The following is a 19,251-nucleotide window of genomic DNA, read 5'->3' on the forward strand; positions in this document are numbered from 1 at the left end:
ACTTGGGGGTGTGTATTGTATCTGGTTAACGTTAGTCTTTGGGAGCGCTGGGGAGTTGGGGTTGGGATGGGTCAGGTAAGGTGGCTAGAGTTAGGGTCAGTGATAGTTGTGATGTGGTGTGGCCAGTCATGGTTGTTGCATGTTTCAGTACACAATCTTCTTGCATGGTTGAATCAGGCACGCAAAGGGGGTGATGGTAGGGTTAATGTTGATATGGGTGATGGTGATAGATAATATTGATAGTGGTAATGGTGGTGGTGATAGTGATTGATAATATTTGTAGTAATGGTGGTGGTAACAGCAGGAAATAGGCAGTCGGTATGTTAAAATTTTCGTGAGATTTAGTTTGAAAGTCCGGATTAATTCAGGACACGAATTGTTTATTATTATTATTATTTTTTTATTATTGAAGAAATTAACCCATTTTGTGGAGTTGCTTGGTGACTAAATTATTGATTAAATTTCGATAGAACAACCACTACAGAAATAAACTAGGGTGGGGAGGCTTGATTGTATATTATATAACAAAAGTAAGACAAAACTCAGGTGAGGGAAGGACTCATTATGAACATCACAGTAGGTTTGTATACTGGCTGAGGGAAACAGTATAAGTTTGGAAGAATTTGGCAACCACCTGAAGATTAGACACCCCCAGCATATCTCGCCCGAAGATTAACTATACCCGAACGTTAACCGAACATTACGTAACCTAACTTGTCCTACCCTAGCCTAACCCTCCCCCCCCCTACAGATAGCGTTGGGGTGGTTAATCTTGAGGTGACATGAGTTTAATCTTCAGGTGATCCCAAGTTGGTCGTGATCAAAGTTGCATTATACGCTGGGTGTTGACCTTAACCTGTTCATGTGTACACTTACATACATACATACATACTATTTACGCTTCACTAAATGTTAAGAAAGGTGTATTTAACGACACAAAAATATACCTTTTGGGGTAAAATTTCATCAATATTACTGTATGTCCCAGCTCCCAAAAGCGGAAATAGGAAGGGGAAGTTGGCTTGTAGTGACTGACAAATAATCCTCGAGAAAAATGAATTATTATTATTATTATGTTATTATTATTATTATTATTATTATTATTATTATTGTTATTATTGTTGATATAATTCCTTTGCTGGTGATGAGTTTGGTCACGCTTGGCCAGACTGAGTAACCGACACAGCACAACGATTGGTTTAATCACAGAGTTAGACAGACGTTCGTGTAAAAAAAAAATGTAATTAACTGCTGAAAAATATAAAACAAAAACAAATCATATCTTCCCCAAATTCGTGTTGATGATAAGCTTGAAGACAGCGTAGTGTGACACCACCAGACGTTGAGTTGTAAACAGATAAAACACTTCAGGCTTGTCAATAATAAAGTCCATGCTGATACAAATCTATTATTACAGCGCAAAAAAAAAAAAAAATAATAATAATAATAATAAATAAATTCAAAGACCACAAAGTAAAAATATACAAATGAAAGAAAAATGAATAACAAAATAAACTAAATAACTGAATAATAAATTAGGCGTGATAGAGAGACAGATTGGGGAGGTCAGTACAGTCTATCTTGCTGACTCATCAAACCAATGCACTAAGTCACCGTGGTGCCTTTAACGGGACAGATGTGAAACTTAAACGTGTAGTGTGTCCTGGGGTGGGTGTAGATGTACTGTGTGTGTATTTAGGGTGTTTGTGTAAGTGTGTAGTCATGGATGTAGAAGTATGGCAGGTGTGGTTTGTGGTGGTTTGGTAGGTATAGTGTGGTGGTGAAGGTGTAGTGTGGTGGTATAGGTGTAGTGTGGTAGTGATGTAGGTGTAGTGTGGTGTGGGTGGTAGTGGTGTAGGTGCAGTGTGGTGGTGTAGGTGTAGAGTGTGGTGGTGGTGTGGGTGTAGTGTGGTGGTGGTGTAGGTGAAGTGTGGTGGTGTAAGTGAAGTGTGGTGATGGTGTAGGAGTAGTGTGATGGTGTAGGTGAAGTGTGGTGGTGGTGTAGATGATGATGGTGGTGGTGTAGGTGGAGTGTGGTGGTGGTGTAGTGTGGTGGTGGTGTAGGTGTAGTGGTGGTGTAGGTGTAGTGTGGTGGTGTAGATGTATGATGGTGGTGGTGGTGTAGGTGTAGTGTGGTGGTGGTGTAGGTGTAGTGTGGTGGTGGTGTAGATGTAGATGTAGTGTGGTGGTGTAGATGTATGATGGTGGTGGTGTGGTAGGTAAATGTCAAGACGGCGGGAGTCATTAACTTTGCAGGGGTGTGTGGCGGTGGTGGTTGACGGTGGTACATTATGGAGACCCAAGAAAGGTTACTCTGCTTCGCCTGCCCACTCATTCAATCTCCCTCCAAACGCCCACGTTGGCCTCTCCACGCCCACTATACCCCCACGTCTGTTGTTACACGCGCAATCAACGCCCACTTCGGTCACCTAGAGAGAGGGACACACAGCACCTAGAGAGAGGGACACACAGCACCTAGAGAGAGGGACACACAACACCTAGAGAGAGGGACACACAGCACCTAGAGAGAGGGACACACAGCACCTAGAGAGGGACACACAACACTCAGGGGAGAGAGGGACACACAGCACCTGGGACAGGGCACACACAGCACCTAGAGAGGGACACACAGCACCCTGAGGGGAGCACCCAGAGAGAGGGACACAGCACTAGAGAGGACACAGCACCTAGAGAGAGGGACACAGCACCCAGAGAGAGGGACACAGCACACCACAGAGAGGGACACACAGCACCTGGGAGAGAGGGACACACAGCACCTGGACACAGCACCCAGAGAGAGGGACACACAGCACCTAGAGGGACACACAGCACCCTGAGAGAGGGACACACAGCACCCTGAGAGAGGGACACACAGCACCCTGAGGGGACACACAGCACCCAGAGAGAGGGACACACAGCACCCAGAGAGAGGGACACACAGCACCTAGCATAGAGGGACACACAGCACCCAGAGAGAGGGACACACAGAGAGACCTGGACACACACCCAGAGGGACACACAGCACTAGAGAGGGACACACAACACCAGGGACACACCCAGGGCACCCAGAGAGGGGACACACAACACCTAGAGAGAGGGACACACAACACCAGAGAGAGGGACACACAGCACCTGGGAGAGAGGGACACACAGCACCTAGAGAGGGACACAGCACCTAGAGAGAGGGACACACAGCACCTAGAGAACACCACACACACAACACCTGAGAGAGGGACACACACAGAGAGGGTGGAGAGAGGGACACACAGCACCTAGAGAGAGGGACACACAGCACCTAGAGAGAGGGACACACAGCACCTAGAGAGAGGGACACACAGCACCTAGAGAGAGGGACACACAACACCTAGAGAGAGGGACACACAGCACCTAGAGAGAGGGACACACAGCACCTAGAGAGAGGGACACACAGCACCTAGAGAGAGGGACACACAGCACCTAGAGAGAGGGACACACAGCACCTAGAGAGAGGGACACACAGCACCTCCCCCACAGCCTAGCTTTATGGAGCCTAGCCCTCATAAAGTCGACCGCCTCCAGCCACACGTTCTTATCCAGTGACAGGTGTTCACGGGTTATCCTGGTCACAGGTCATCCTGGTCTCGGGTCATCCTTGTCACGGGTCTTCTTGGATTTAGGTCATCCTGGTCACTGGTCATCCTAGTCACAGATCATCCTGGTCACGAGTCATCTTAGCAATAGGTCATGATGGGTTACTTGTGTTTGCCTAAGGATAAGCGAGTGTCGGGAGGTGTACGGTTATGTGTGGATGTCTCATGTGGCGTGTGGGTGTGTTGGTATCGTATGGTGTGTTTTGAGGTGCGTGTGTGAAAGCGGAGGTGTGAGCATATTAGGTCGTGTAAGTAGACGTGTGTGTGTGTGTGTGTGTGTGTGTGTGGATCGTATTCGTTAAGAGTTCTTACATGGCGGCTATGGGTGTGAAGGCATGTGTTTGGGCGTAAGCGTTCGTGTGGGTGGGGCTGGTGCCATGTGGTGAGCCCCTGCATAATGTTGGTGGTCGTGTAAGCAGACAGCAATTTCGACATAGACTAATACTACTTTTACCGGCGTGGAGATGTTTACACCCAGTCATTTATCGCTCGTATTAAGTAATTTTCTTGAGTGCACTCTTCATATTCAGCTCCGCGAAATTATCTTCTCAACTTAATGAAAAGCCATAGAGTGGCAGCGCGGGCGGTAAGGGACAAGTTGACGTGGTTTGTGTGGCTGGGGATGAGCCCAAGCGGCAGGCAGGGTTACGCCCTTCCGCCCGCCATCTTGATGTCCGGCGTGGCACTTCCTAGCTTTATGAGTGTCCATTTATTATTTACTCCCAGTTTATAGCTTCAATAAGTCTCATATTAAAGTCGCCACACTTGGCGTTCGGACGATTTCGTTTTGTTTCGTTGGCGGCGGCTTGTCAGAGGCAGCCAGACGGGAGCTGATCAGCCCCCTCTGCTACTTCTTTTTCTTGGCTTGTGTTTTTTTGTGTGTACTGGAGTTGACTGAGTCAGATCATCACCAGCCAGCGTGACCCTTCTCGACACACACCCCCACGCATACGACCCTGTAAGCCTACGTTTTGTAATTATTGTCCACGGCTGAAGCGCCTTAATAACTGGAATCTTTTTGGCCAGAAAATGGAGCATGGGGATACATGTCCCCAAGTGAACGGTGGAGGAGGGCGTGGTGACGCCAGTGGATGGGCGTGGTAACACGGGGATATGGGCATTAGATCGCGGGTATTTACACTTGATAATATGGAGTGTATTGTGGGGGAGAATGTAATAACTAGGACGGTGTAGATGAGAATGGGCTGGTCCTCCCATGGTAGGACAAGATCAGTATTATGATGTGGTGAAGGATATGGATAGTGTGGAGTTGTAGTGAGGGTTATGGGCTGCGTGAGGTTGTAGTCAGGGACATGGACAGCGTGATATTGTGGGGTTGTGGTGAGAGAGGCAGCGTGAGGCTGGGGGTACGGACTTACTGAAGGTACTGTGTTTATACTGTGATAATCGTTTATATATGTTTTGAGTGCTCTGTCTTTTGTGCTTAGCTTATAGGTTAGATTAAGAATTATGATAGGATTGGATTGGATATGACGAGAGGACTCCCCGACCACTACCCACCTTCACACTTCAATGTCAGCCCATCTTCAGGCTATCATCCCCCAGTTTGCTCAGCGTCGTCCACCACTTGTCACAGTACCCAACTCCTGAGTGTGACTCGTAGCGTAAATATTGTGGGTGAAACGCCATGTTGGTTGGCGTTGTGATGCGTTAGTAATGATGTTATTTGTAGGTGTGGAGGCACGAGGAAAATATTGTAGTGGTGTAGGTTATTAGTTGGTGATTGTGGTCTTAACGCTGGTGGTGATGGTAATTGGTTAGGTTGGAGATGGTATGGTGTTGTGGTGTAAGTTCACCCAAGCGAGTGGCCGACAGAGAATTAATTACTCCTGTTGGCGGTGGTTACTGTACTGGTGTAAGTGGCCGAGAGGGTGTTGGGAAGTAGATTTTAGGGGTAATGTTGATTGTAATTTTGGTGATTGGGGGAGGATACTGTCTGTGGTGATGATGGAGACAGCCTGGTGAATAAGTTTTGGTTGTTGATAATGGTGATAGCGATGTTGATGATAGCGTGGTGTTAACGGTGGTGTTGGTGGTAGTGGCGGCGGCGGCGGCAGAAGGAGGAGAGGGATAGTGGTGAGGAGAGCAGTAGGCTACCCATTATTGGATGAGGCGTCGGGGGCCGCCCAGCCACATTATTGGGTTTGCTGGCCCACCGACGCGATAAGTGATATTACCCGATATTACAACCTTGGTGCATCACGGGAGACCTTCCTCCCTGGCGCACACTTGAGGCTCTTCCCTCCCCCCATCCCTCCACCATCACCATGCACCATCACGCGCCTCACACCCATGGCACGCACCGTCATTCATCCCATCACCACAGCACCGTCATTCATCTCCACCACCACTACCACATTACCATCATTCATCCCCACCACCGTAACAGCACCGTCATTCATCTCCAACACCACTACCACATCACCGTCATTCATCCCCACGACCATCACATCACCGTCATTCATTCCCACCACCATCACAGAACCGTCATTCATCTCCACTACTACCACATCACCGTCATTCATCCCCACCACCATTCCAGCACCATCATTCATCCCCACCACCATTCCAGCACCGTCATTCATCCCCACCACCATTCCAGCACCGTCATTCATCTCAACTACCACATCACCGTCATTCATCTCCACTACCCCCACATCACCATTCATCCCCACCGTCATCACGGCATCGTCATTCATCTTCACTACCATATGAATGACGGATATTTTTCTACCTACCTTAATTATTACTTGAATTCTCGATATATGTTGACCAAAAGTAGAATACCAATGAAGGATTTTGTTGTACCGCTTATGGCTATCCCGTTAAAACGATTTTTTGCGATAGGCAAAATAAATTAATTGTGTGTTCCACCTATGGGTACAACATCCCAGGTTACCTTTTGGTGACTGGGTATTCGGTTCCCAGAGGGTATTCGGTTCTCAGAGGGTATTCGGTTCTCAGAAGTGTAACAGCGTTGTTCATTAGGAAAAGTCCTAGCTCGAAACGTACTTATATGTAACTATAACTTCTGAGGCTCTAGTGTATGCCTTTTATACTATAATTTCAAGCATCACATAACTGCGTTTATTAATAACCATATAATACAAAGGATACCTGTGCACTGATAACACGGAACAAAGTATATTTTTTCTTGGCACGACGTTAAGTTATCATACTAGACAATCCAACTCTTACTGCGCATTACAGTATGTGCGCATGACTGAAACACATGCGTTGATTGAGAGGGCACATAAAGGATCGCACAACACTAAGAAGACTATTCCTTAATCACTTTTAATTGAAGTATATTCTTATGGCGGGATTCAGACTCGGGACAGTTAATGCTAGATTAGAGGAGATAAGAACTTACGAATAATAGCATAATTTTGTATTACATTATATTACAGGGGCCGCATAACATTCCCAACAGCGGGCAGACTGTGCACCCATAAATTGGTCTTAATATGATAACAGGCGCATTGACTAGTTATAGTTATTACGTTAATCTTATAACTATAGCTACATGATTTACTTTATGTTGTGGGTCATGTATTTTTTATGTATATTTTTATGGTTTATAATTGTTAAAGATAACTCATTTATGTGAATACGGCTTCATAAAAATTGCCTATTAGGACGCCAGATATAGTAAAGAAAAATCTGCGCCTTTACGATGTCATACAATATAACACACTGGGTTTTATATATATATATTCCTGTTAATAATCAGAAGTACCCAGGTGTGCAGAATTTCATTTTGTTTCTTGACTACAGAATGGACGAGTTGAGGGTCGGAATTTATTCGTAAGATGGCAGGTCAATTGATAAAAAAAAAAGCTTAAATTCAACATGGTAATGATATTTTAAAACAAATTGGGCCAAAAAGTGTAAGAAGAAGGGTTTAAGTTGCTGAAAAGTCACGTGACTGCGAAAAGCCCTGTGATGAGTTCTAAGGTTAGCTTAACATATATCGCTAAGGGGGGGGGGGATGGTAATTAAAAACTAGTTATTTCCTATAGAATTGAAGGTCTAAATCGTTCATAACACATCGAAAACCACCAGAAAAAATATCTGCATTTGTAAGTACAGAGATGACCAAAACAATAACCGGTCCGTCTAATTACCCAGATGTACCCAAATGTAGCCGCAATGAAGTCAAATAATGGTCCTACATGAATAAATCGGACTGCCAATCACTTCTCGACTAGTATTTGGTGTCACAAAGTCACAAAAAATTGATAAACTTAATTTAATCTGAGTTGTGTTAGGTTAGGTTAGGTTAGGTTAGGTTAGGTTAGGTTAGGTTAGGTTAGGTTAGGTTAGGTTAGGTTAGGTTAGGTTAGGTTAGGTACAGGCACTCGATCTATTAACTCAGATTAAATTAAGTTTACCAATTTTTTGTGACTTCGTGACACCAAATACTAGCCTAGGTTAGGTTAGGTACATGCACTCGATTTATTAACTCAGATTAAACTACGTTTTTCAATTTTTTTTTACTTTGTGACACCAAATACTAGTCGAGAAGTGATTGGCAGTCCGATTTATTCATGTAGGACCATTATTTGACTTCATTGCAGCTACATTTGGGTACATTTGGGTAATTAGTCGGACCCCAATAACAGCACTATGTTGTCATGTTAACCTAGCATCAGGCATTCTCAAAACAAAGTTCAGACAATGCCATTACTTATAAATTTACTCATATCTCAATCTAGTACTGATATACTCTGTAAATGCACTGAAAAAAAAGAAAGTCTACCAGGTAAGAATTCATGACAACTGAGCTGGTGTGAACAAGGGAGTTTTTTATGTCCAAAAGAACGTAAGAATAGAGGAAACTGCAGTGGACCTATTGGCCCATACCGGGCAGTTCCATTTACACCCAACCCCTATCGCTCATATATCCATCCAATCTGTTTGAAGCAGCTCTTCACGGCACATTTCTTCAATTATGAAATGTCCATGACTTGACCATAAAAAAAAAAAACCTTAAAACTTACCTGAACGTGGTATTTGGGGTCTGAAGAGGCCATCCTTTCTACTACCTCCGAGTTTGTAGGCCCTGTTTCTAGAGAAATAAACATATCTCGACTATTATAGCAGGACTTTAAAATTTTATTACAAATTATATACTGTATGCTATATCACTTAGAATGTGGCAGAGTGTGTTTCTTGTGATTACCCAGAACCGTCAACTCGTCCATTATATTGAATGTAATAATAATTATAATGATGTCCTTTACTGTAATATTACTCTATATGTTACTGCATAATGATTGGTGAAACTTATTAAATAGGAATTATATTGTGCTGTATACTTTCAGCTGATAATCAATAGGGATATGGCTCTTTCGTCATAATGGTGATTTGATGGTTTTTCTTCTATTTCCAGTATGGCTCGGACGACTTCAACCAGGACTCTCCGCGGTACACGTCGCCCAAGCCTGGCGGGCCCTATGTCGAGCCCTACTTTATGGGTGAGTCTTTCTTCCTGTGCTTGATAGTTTAACCCTGTTCACGAAATAAACCGATGCTGTTCATTAAAGATTTACTTTATTATGTTTATTTGCATACAGTAATTGCTCTTGTGTACACATCTGTTTAAACTTTCAAAAAGTCAGAAATACTGTACAGTGGGGTATGCTATAACGAATCCAATTGGTTCTAGAACCTTGTTCGTTATAGCATTCGTTCGTTATAGGATTAAACCGTTCCAGGCCCCCAAATACAACCACTTAACACTGAAAAATATAATATAAAATTGTAAAAATTGTAAAAAAGTGCATACATATGCATCTAAACCCCTGAAATAAAGAATATCATTAATATTTGTAATAAAAAAACAATAAATTAGTAAAAAAAAAAGTTTTTTTTTTTTTAAATAATGTTCGTTGTAGGAGTTTCGTTCGTTATAGCATTCTCAATTTTATAGGTAAAACCGTTCGTTATAGGAATATTCGTAGTAGGATCCGTTCGTTATAGCATACCCCACTGTATTTTATATAGAAATTATAACAATTATCCTAAAGACATATGGAAATATATGGTTGCTATTTTATTCAGAGGTCTTTAGTGTAGATTGATCTAACATGAACTAGGAGAAACTGGCATAGTTTTGGTTTGTGTTAAAGTTGCGGAAATGTGTTCCTACACCCCTTGTGGTAACTCATATCTCCAAACGGCTGATATATATATATATATATATATATATATATATATATATATATATATATATATATATATATATATATATATATATATATATATATATATATATATATATATATATATATATATATATATATATATACATATACATATACATACACATACATATTGACAACCACAGAATAAGAAAACACGGTCTCTGCTGCACTACATCTAACGGGGTGAGTACAGACTAGGTACAGCTAGTCTGTACTCACCCCTGAAGATGTGAATTACACGAAAGCGCTTGGGAACTTCGTGTTTTCTTCTTTCCTTGTGGTTATCAGCATATACCTAGATCACGCGCACCTACAGTGATTTACTTGCATATATATATATATATATATATATACCCTGCTTTACGCGGTTCTCGTTAACGCAGTATACTGTATATACAGTATAATGACCTATAGCACACCAATCCACCAATCACGTCCGTCGTTACACGACCAATACCCAATCATTCATAAATAGTAATACTACTGTGACCTTGCCATTTGGAGACACAGGTTACCACGGGGTGTAGGAACACATTTCTGTAACTGTCCTACACCATCTGCTAATGCTTAAATTCATTCCCAGAGATGTGGGAAAATATTACGGGTGTATACAGTATTTCTGTTTGATATCAACCTGAAGTACCTGGACTGTAACATTAAGATCATATGCTCATTTACGGGGATTTGATAAGTGTTTGCTTTTAATGCTAGGTTTGTGGAATAATTATTCATATATGATGCTTGATAATACTGTACAGTAGATATATTTGTCAGCCATAAACAATTTTTCTCTTACAAACTGTGATGTTGACAATATGTTTCAATTAGTATGCTAGAGAACCACACTATTTTCACCTTGGTAAGTAATGCTTGTGTTACATTCCTGGTATAAATTTTCAGTGACAAACCTCAGCCATCATTCGTTTTGAACACTTATTACAGCATTCATTTACAGTACTGTCTTTAGATTGCAGTATCATGCATATCTCAGTACAATATTTAGATATCATATGAGAGCATTCTTGCCTTGTGGATGTCACTAGTTTTTGAGAGAATTGCTGTACAATCAACCCTCGCTTTACGCGGTCCCACATTCCGCGGTCCCACATTCCGCGTTTCCACGTTTACGCGGTCCCACATTCCGCGTTTCCACGTTTACGCGGTCCCACATTCCGCGTTTCCAAGTTTACGCGGTACCCTGCCGAAACCGGAATGCTCACATTCCGAGGTGCGTGTACCCCTTCACGCGGAGAGTGTCTGACTCGACGCTATTTTTAGATTCGCCCCTCCCGCCTGCCTCCGCCTCCGCCTGGGCAAGCCGCGTGGTAAGGTTGCGCAGTGCATGTCTCTGTTGCGTTATCAGTGACGTCATATGACGTATCGGACTGTGATTGGCCATGCATCCCGACCTCCCTCCGCTGCTAGCTGTAATTGGTTTAAAGTAATATGACGTGTCCACCCGGGGGAGGGAGGGAGGGAGGAAAGACGACGCTTGACCTAGCCGCGGCAGTTTCATCCCTCCAGGCCACACCGTGTTATCGTCCATCCATTGTTCTGTAAAATGGCTTCCGCCGGACCACCGCCCCCAGAGAGAAACCTTTCCTTACCTGGACCCAGCCGCCCTAAGCCAAAGAAGACACGACGTTCCTTAAGCTACAAAATTAAGTATAAGATCATACAAGAGTTGGAGAAAGGAACAAGTCTACAGGTGCTTCTATGATCAAGTATTGCCACAACCAGGTGCTTCTCAAGACGGAAAAATTTCTTGTGAGCTACTTGGTGCGTCAGGTGCGACGGATCATGGCGGTGGACACACTCTCAGTTAAGGAGTACGCACGTGAACTGTATGCTGCAGTGTCACGAAAAAAGGGAATTACAGAGCCCAAACCCTTTAATGCTTCCTCTGGGTGGTTACAGAGGTTTAAGAAGAGGAACAAGATCACCAATATCAACATTGGTGGTGAAGAAGCTAGTGCTGACCGTGTTGCGGCTTGGGAATTTCCTCCGTTTTTACGTGAGATTATGGAGGAAGGACAGTACACCGACGACCAGGTGTTTAACATGGATGAATCTGGTCTTTTTTGGAAAAAGCTACCTTCCAAGACCTTCGTTGTGAAGAATGCCAGCAAGATTCGGGGCCGGAAGTTGCAGAACAACATAAGAACATAAGAAAGTGGGATACTGCAGGAGGCCGACTGGCCCATACAGGGCAGATCCCTTTCACACCCATCCCAGCACTTCCATGTGCCTATCCAATTTCGTCTTGAAGCTCCCTAGCGTCCCCGATCCTACTATAGCACTCGGTAGCCTATTCCACATATCCACAACTCTATTACCAAACCAGTGCTTGCCTATATCCTTTCTGAATCGGAATTTATCTAATTTAAAGCCATTTGTTCTAGTTATTTCGTTATTACTGAGCTTCAGAACATCTTCCATTTTACCCTTGTTAATCCCACTTACCCACTTGAACACCTCTATCATATCTCCCCTAACTCTACGCCTCTCTAATGAATGCAAGCCTAAGCTTTTCAGTCTTTCTTCATATGGAAGGTTTCTAATATTATGGATCATTTTTGTCATTCTTCTTTGTACTCTCTCCAAAGAATCTATGTCCATTCTATAATAAGGACACCAGAATTGAACCGCATAATCCATGTGTGGCCTCACTAATGCTAGGTAAAGTTTCAAGATAACGTCAGCAGTTCTGTTACTCACACTCCTAGATATGAACCTAAGAATCCTGTTTGCCTTGTTGCATCACATTCCTGTTTACCACCAATGCCTCCGGTACCTGTAAGCTCAAGTTATCGGTGATCCACACAGCACGCAAGCCGCACACCTACAAGAGCATGGACATGACCAAGCTAAATGTCCACTGGCTGACCGCACGTAAGGCGTGGATGTTCTCTACACTGTCCCTCTCCTGGTTTGATGACTGTTTCGTTCCCGATGTGAAGAAATTCTGTGAGCAACAGAATGTGCCATTCAAGATTTTGTTGCTGCTGGACAACGCACCAGGACACTCGCCCCTACTGTTAGATCGTCACCCCAACGTAAAAGTGGTCTTCCTTCCTCCCAACACTACGTCTATATTACAGCCCATGGACCAAGAGTTAATCTGTAATGTAAAAGCTGCATTCTCTACTAAAAAATTCAAGCTCCTGAACAACTACACCAACATGGGATCAGCTGTCTTTAGCAACTGTTCGTCACGCATGGAGACATGTGTTGCAAGGCATTCCGGCCGTTAGGCAGAGTCAATCTGTGACTGGTGAGGTTCAGACTGTTGCAGTAGCAGTGGACCTTGCCAGAGAAGCTGCGCAGAGTGTTACAGCTGCAGGCTTCTCCGAGACCACCAACGACGACATCCTGGAAAAGATAAGGGATCCTGATGTGACTACCGACGAGAGGGTAGATGATGATGACGTCAGTGAAGAGGCAGGTGGTGCGTCATCCCAAGAAGAACACCGCTTATCCCATAGTAATGTTAGGGGTGCCATCGAGTGTATCGAGAAAGTCAAGCTCCTCCTTTCCGACGACCCTGACGCAAACAGGTATGAAATCTTCACTACCCAGCTGTTGCAGACTATGGAGCCCTACATCAAGGTTTATCACGACAACATAAACACCAGCCGTCAGCAAAGCATAACAGAGTTCTTCGCCCGCAACCCACCACAGCCAGCTCAAGCCAGTGATAGTGACAGAGGTAGAGACAGTGATGATGACTTTGAGGGATTTGTCAGGGAGGCCCTGACAAGTGTGGATGACATTGATGGTGACTCACCTGAGGGCCAGTAGCCTGCCCTCTGCCTCGGAACCAGCCTCCATTCCCGTACGCCGACCCATCTCTTCTACTAACGTAAGTGTTAACCCCAACCTTTATTTTTCCTAACTTAACCTTTATTTTTCCTAACCTAACCTCTTCTATATTAATTGTGTGTGCATACCATCATAAAGTTAAGATAATATTTTTACTACAACATAGTTGTGTGTTGTCAAAAAGTGGAGTTTGGGGGCCGCCGTGGGTTGAATTACCGTATATACTCGTGTATAGTTCGAGTTTTTAAGACCAAATTTTTAGGCAAAAAATTGGGGGTCGTCCTATACATGTGTAATAGTTTTGTTAGGTTGAACCCGTGCATGATGGGAAGGGCGAGGAGCAACTTTTAGCTTCAGACATGAAAAATATTTACCATTTACTGCCAGTAAACAATGGAAACGTAAAATATGTACCAATTAGTAATGAAAAGTTGTGGAGTTCCTTCAGTAAATGAAGTTCACCAACTTACAATAGGCTAAATTACCTTACAACGTGCTTTCAGTAGTCTATGTTGAAGTTCTTAGCACAGGCTAACTTATCATATCATATACGGTATCACAGTTCTCATTGATCTACAAAAAATACCGGTATTAAAAACTTTTTCGATATTTCACACTTAATATAATACCCGGTAATCTACTTCAACCTCCTATTGTTTACAACGACGCATGACGCATCACGCACCACCAGCTGTATCAGCTAGACGGTACACGTGTTTTTAGAATCGTTTTCAGTTAAAAAACTGTTACATCACATGTATATTTTACCTAAACTGCGCCTGAATGAATATATTCTCGGAAATAAATAGTAGTTTTGCTGAAACGCGATGTATTTTAATGTAAAATAGGATAAAATACATGACGAAAACAAAAGATTTTACCTAACCTTCCGATGTCCAAGAGAAGTTACTCGTTTTTTTAATAGTTTTTGGTTAAAATATTGTTATATTACAATGGTATTCTTTTCATACTGTGCTTGATATAATGCATTCACGGAAATGTAATATTTTTGCTGAAATGACGTACGTATTACAGTGGAAAGTGGGATACAATCGTGACGAAAACAATGACTTTCGCTTTCTTTCGTTCAAAAGATGTTACCGTAATCGCTTTTCGAATAGTTTTCAGTTAAAAAACTGTTGTACTACGATAATATTCTATCCTAATTGACTTGAATAAATACTACGATACCATATTTCTGAATATTTTCATTAAAATCCATCAAAATCATTTTCCTTGTCATCGTCTGCAGCACCAAACAGCTTCTCCCAGTCTTCTCCTTGAACAGGGCAAAGAGGGTACGTGTTTTTCGAATCGTTTTCAGTTAAAAAAACTATTACATCACACGTATATTTTACCTAAACTGCGCCTGAATGAATATATTCTCGGAAATAAATAGTAGTTTTGCTGAAACGTGATGTATTTCAATGTAAAATAGGATAAAATACATGACGAAAACAAAAGACTTTACCTAAGCTTCTGTTCTTGAGATGTTACTCGTTTTTTTAAGTGTTTTCGGTTAAAATTCTGTTATATTACAATGATATTCTATTCATACTGTGCTTGATATAATACATTCACGGAAATGTTATATTTTTGCTGAAATTACGTACGTATTACAGTGGAAAGTGGGATAAAATCGTGACGAAAGCAATGACTTTCACTTTCTTTCGTTCAAAAGATGTTACCGTAATCGCTTTTCGAATGGTTTAGTTAAAAAACTGTTGTATTACAACAATATTCCCTCCTAATTGACTTGAATAAATACTTGAATGGAAATATACAATATTTTTGTTGAAACTACCCGCGTTTCAGTGTAAAGTGTCGTAATAATAAATGGTAAACAATTTGCCTTCGGCACTCGTGTTTCATGCACGGCGAGCCTCAGTTTATAGGACGTAGAGCGTTTTTAGTGAAAGTTTTGTTGTTCCATTACCCTCAAAAACGTGGGTCGAACTATAAATGAGGAATACCGTAAATTAACGATTTCTTGTTCAAAAAACCAGGGTCGACCTATAAACGAGGGGGGGTTATAGACGAGTATATACGGTAACCGCGTAAAGTGAGGGTTGACTGTATATCACAAATGTTGAAAGACTTAATTTGTCATTCATACTATGTATGGTAATTAAAAAAAAAATTGAGGGCCAAATGATGGTGGTGTTATGTACAATTTTTCCAGTGACGCTATGAGGATTTGGCTCCTGACATTCACATGAACTGGTCTGTACAAAAAGTTGCAACATTTCTTGTGATTTTGAATTTTGAGAAAAAAATATTAGAAAACCTCCACAACTAACAATTACAAAACCATAGCGGATATATTAAAATAACAAACTCAATTGGGTACCCCCTTTTTTTTTTATTTGTCAGTTGTTGATGTTATTGTGTATTACATACTGTGCTTCAACAACTATGTATATGGTACAGTACTGTACTTCATTTAAATTAGCTTTGTAACCAGGGCCTAGAGCAGATTTTATCAGTAGTACTGTACAGCAATTGTTTGCCATAATGAGGTGTGCTAGGTTAATCTTGACCTCTTTGTTATTATATTTTGTAATTGCACATAATTTAACAATTAACTGTTGATCTAGAATGATATCCTTAGCCATGGAAGTAAAAAATTATCATGTTAAACACTTTAATAACATAAGTATCATTAAGTGAAAAAGAAAAAAATATACTTGTATATAAACGATCGGTGGTATTTGATGTTATTCACCCTGTGTGACGAGGCCAATCATGAACTTCCTCAAAATTGGCCCATTTATAATCTTTGAGTGAACATAGTACAGTACAGTACTGTATAAATAAAAACATGTACAATCAAAGACTAAAGTCATGTCGCATTTTTGTCTGAAGATTAAATATAACTCGTGAAACATTATGAGAACCCTAGCATAAGGCAGAGCGCACCAAAAGTTTTAGCCCTTCAGCATATGTTTTCACCAAATTTCACGACACGACTTTTGTCTTTCATTGTACATGTACAGGTACTCAAGGTTAGTTCACACACACACACTAGTCATCAAAAGTGAAAGATGAAGAGGTGCATATCCCTGCTACTATACAGTACTACATACTAGTACGTACTGTATAGTTTAAGATTCTCAACACATATAAATATAAAATTGTGAGACTCATTGCTGATTAAAACTTCACTAGTGATTGAAGTGTCAAACCTATCTAAAAGTGTGGAATGGGTAGGTAGGGGAAACGGGTGGGAAGGGGGGGGTTGGAGCTGAAAGTTCCTTCAGTGAGTCAGTCTGTTAAAATCTCAGAACGGGTATTCAGTGAGCTACCACTAATACCCATAGTTGAAAATGGGTACCTTAATCTTCACATATTTTTTAACTGGCATGTGTGAGGATGACTTAATAGTGTACTTTAGTTAGCTACACATATGTGGGCAAATATTCTTCACATTATAGTTCATTGATAACACAAATTGAAAATATTGAAGAGGAAAACAAAGGTATAGTGGTCCCTCGGTTAATGAGCACAATTAATTACAGAAAGTTGCGCGTTAACTGAAAAATTAGTTAACTGAAACCATTGTTTCAATGGGCTTTTGGGTAATTGGTTCCAGCTCACCGAAAATTACATACAAACTAAAAATAAATGCAGTAAAGTACACTTACTTTGAGGTGTGCATGTAGAAGGCTCCTGGTTGATGATGATGATGATGGGAATTAGAATGGGGGTGGAGGAGAAGGGAGAAGAGAAGGCATTGGGGTGGAAGAGAAGTCACCCCATGCCGCCATTTCACCTATAAAATTTTAGTTCACTTGGTGTAATTCAAAATTATTTTCTTTAAATCAACACTGCACTGCGCTATATATTATCAATACAGTATGTAAAATATATTTCAAAATGACCAATAATTTGACTGGTAACAGAAAAAAGCGTTTATGTTGTAGAGTCTCAAACAAGATGTTCCTTCCTCTGAACTGGTAAACAAACTGACGCCAAGCTTGGTGTGTTGAGTGGCTGTTTGGCGCGCAAAAAACTAGTTTCCTGTCCTTCGATTATGTTCAATAATTGTTAAAATGACTAAAAAAATTAATATAAAACTTTTAAAATTATTGAATAGTACAACCTTCTTGTTATTTACTCAAATGGTAAGGAATTTAAGCCCTAGAACCGATCACTGTATTGGCAGACTAATACTACAGCTGGTGGGCAGCCAAATGCAGGTGAAAACATGTTGGGAAAAATTCGTAAGGAATTCTTTAACCGAGGGTTTACTCGTTAACCGAAGTGAAGAATCTTATGGAAGGTAATTCGTTAACAGAGGCGCTCATTAACCGAGGGATCACTGTATAGGAAGGAAAGAAAAATGAAGATAAAATGAGAGGTGAGGAAAATTGAAAGGAAAGGAGGGGTAGAAGGAGGGAAGGGAGGTGAGAGGGTAGTGGGATAAGAATAAAGATTTGGAGAAGAGGAAGGTAAAGGATAATAGGAAAGTAAAGAAGGGAAAGTACAGTAAGAGGAATAGTAGAAATGGAAGAGAATTAAAGAAAAATAAAGTGATGCAAAAGGAATTTGTATAGAGAACTGATGGAGGATATGAAAGGAAGAGTAGGAAGTTAATACAGTACTGTACCCTGCCTGCTGTACCCAGTAAAGATGTACAGTACAATACTGTACCTCCTGACAAGATTACAAAAATGCCTGTGATATAGGACTTTGGGTAAGGGAAAGATTCTGTGTAAAGGTAAAATCACCCAGACTGTAATTCATATTCTCTTTGCCCCAGAGATAAATAACATTTTGAGTAAAAAAAGAAGCAAAACTGTCTAGAAGTCATCATTGTGGAATGCTTATATGTACAGTACATAATTGTACAAGGGTTCATTGTTATTTAATGTATTGTATATCATCATATGCCGTTGTATCTGTTTGTCCAAGTATATTTATACAAATATTAAACAACTCTCTCAAGATTACAGTACATACAGTGTTTGTACATTTTTGACAAGAGAAAAATTATCAGTGAAATATGGTACTGTATATATATATATATATATATATATATATATATATATATATATATATATATATATATATATATATATATATATATATATATATATATATATATATATATATATATGAAGAATTGAAACACATTCGTTCCATTGCACAAAAACTTGGGTACCCTTCTGTGTTTGTTGATCATTGTTTTAAAAGGGCTGAAAAATTCTTTCATTCTACTCAAACCAGGCAAATTCCTACACTTAAGAATATTTTGACTGCCTTATCGCAATGAATTTGTCCTGTTAGTTCGGTCTCTTAAATTACTAAATATTAATGTTGTTTTCAAGTATGACTCGACCATTACCAATATGTTAATGAAAAATAGCCCAACTTTGAATGTAAATGAAAGTGTTTATCATATTCCATGTAGCATATGTTATGGTAATTATGTAGGACAGACAGGAAAAACATTGCATCTCAGAATCAAACAACATAAGTACAATATCAGAACAGCATCTGAAAGCAGTGCCCTGTTTGTTCATGTTAGGAATAATAATCATCCCATTGCTTGGGAAAAAAGCTTAGAA

At 41.0% G+C, this 19,251-nt stretch overlaps 1 protein-coding gene across 10 annotated transcripts in view; it reads left to right on the plus strand.

The window, feature by feature from the left end:
* Positions 1-19,251, plus strand: part of LOC121861465 (transcription factor 12-like) — a 71,473-nt gene that overhangs the window by 19,333 nt on the left and 32,889 nt on the right. For all 10 annotated transcript variants that reach the window (XM_042359201.1, XM_042359206.1, XM_042359208.1 and 7 more), the window contains exon 2: positions 9,046-9,130. In XM_042359201.1, the coding sequence (XP_042215135.1) occupies positions 9,046-9,130 (85 nt within the window). The remainder of the gene's footprint in view (positions 1-9,045; positions 9,131-19,251) is intronic.

Source organism: Homarus americanus, unplaced genomic scaffold (assembly GCF_018991925.1).
Source record: "Homarus americanus isolate GMGI-L3 unplaced genomic scaffold, GMGI_Hamer_2.0 scaffold24260, whole genome shotgun sequence".
Lineage (NCBI taxonomy): Eukaryota > Metazoa > Arthropoda > Malacostraca > Decapoda > Nephropidae > Homarus > Homarus americanus.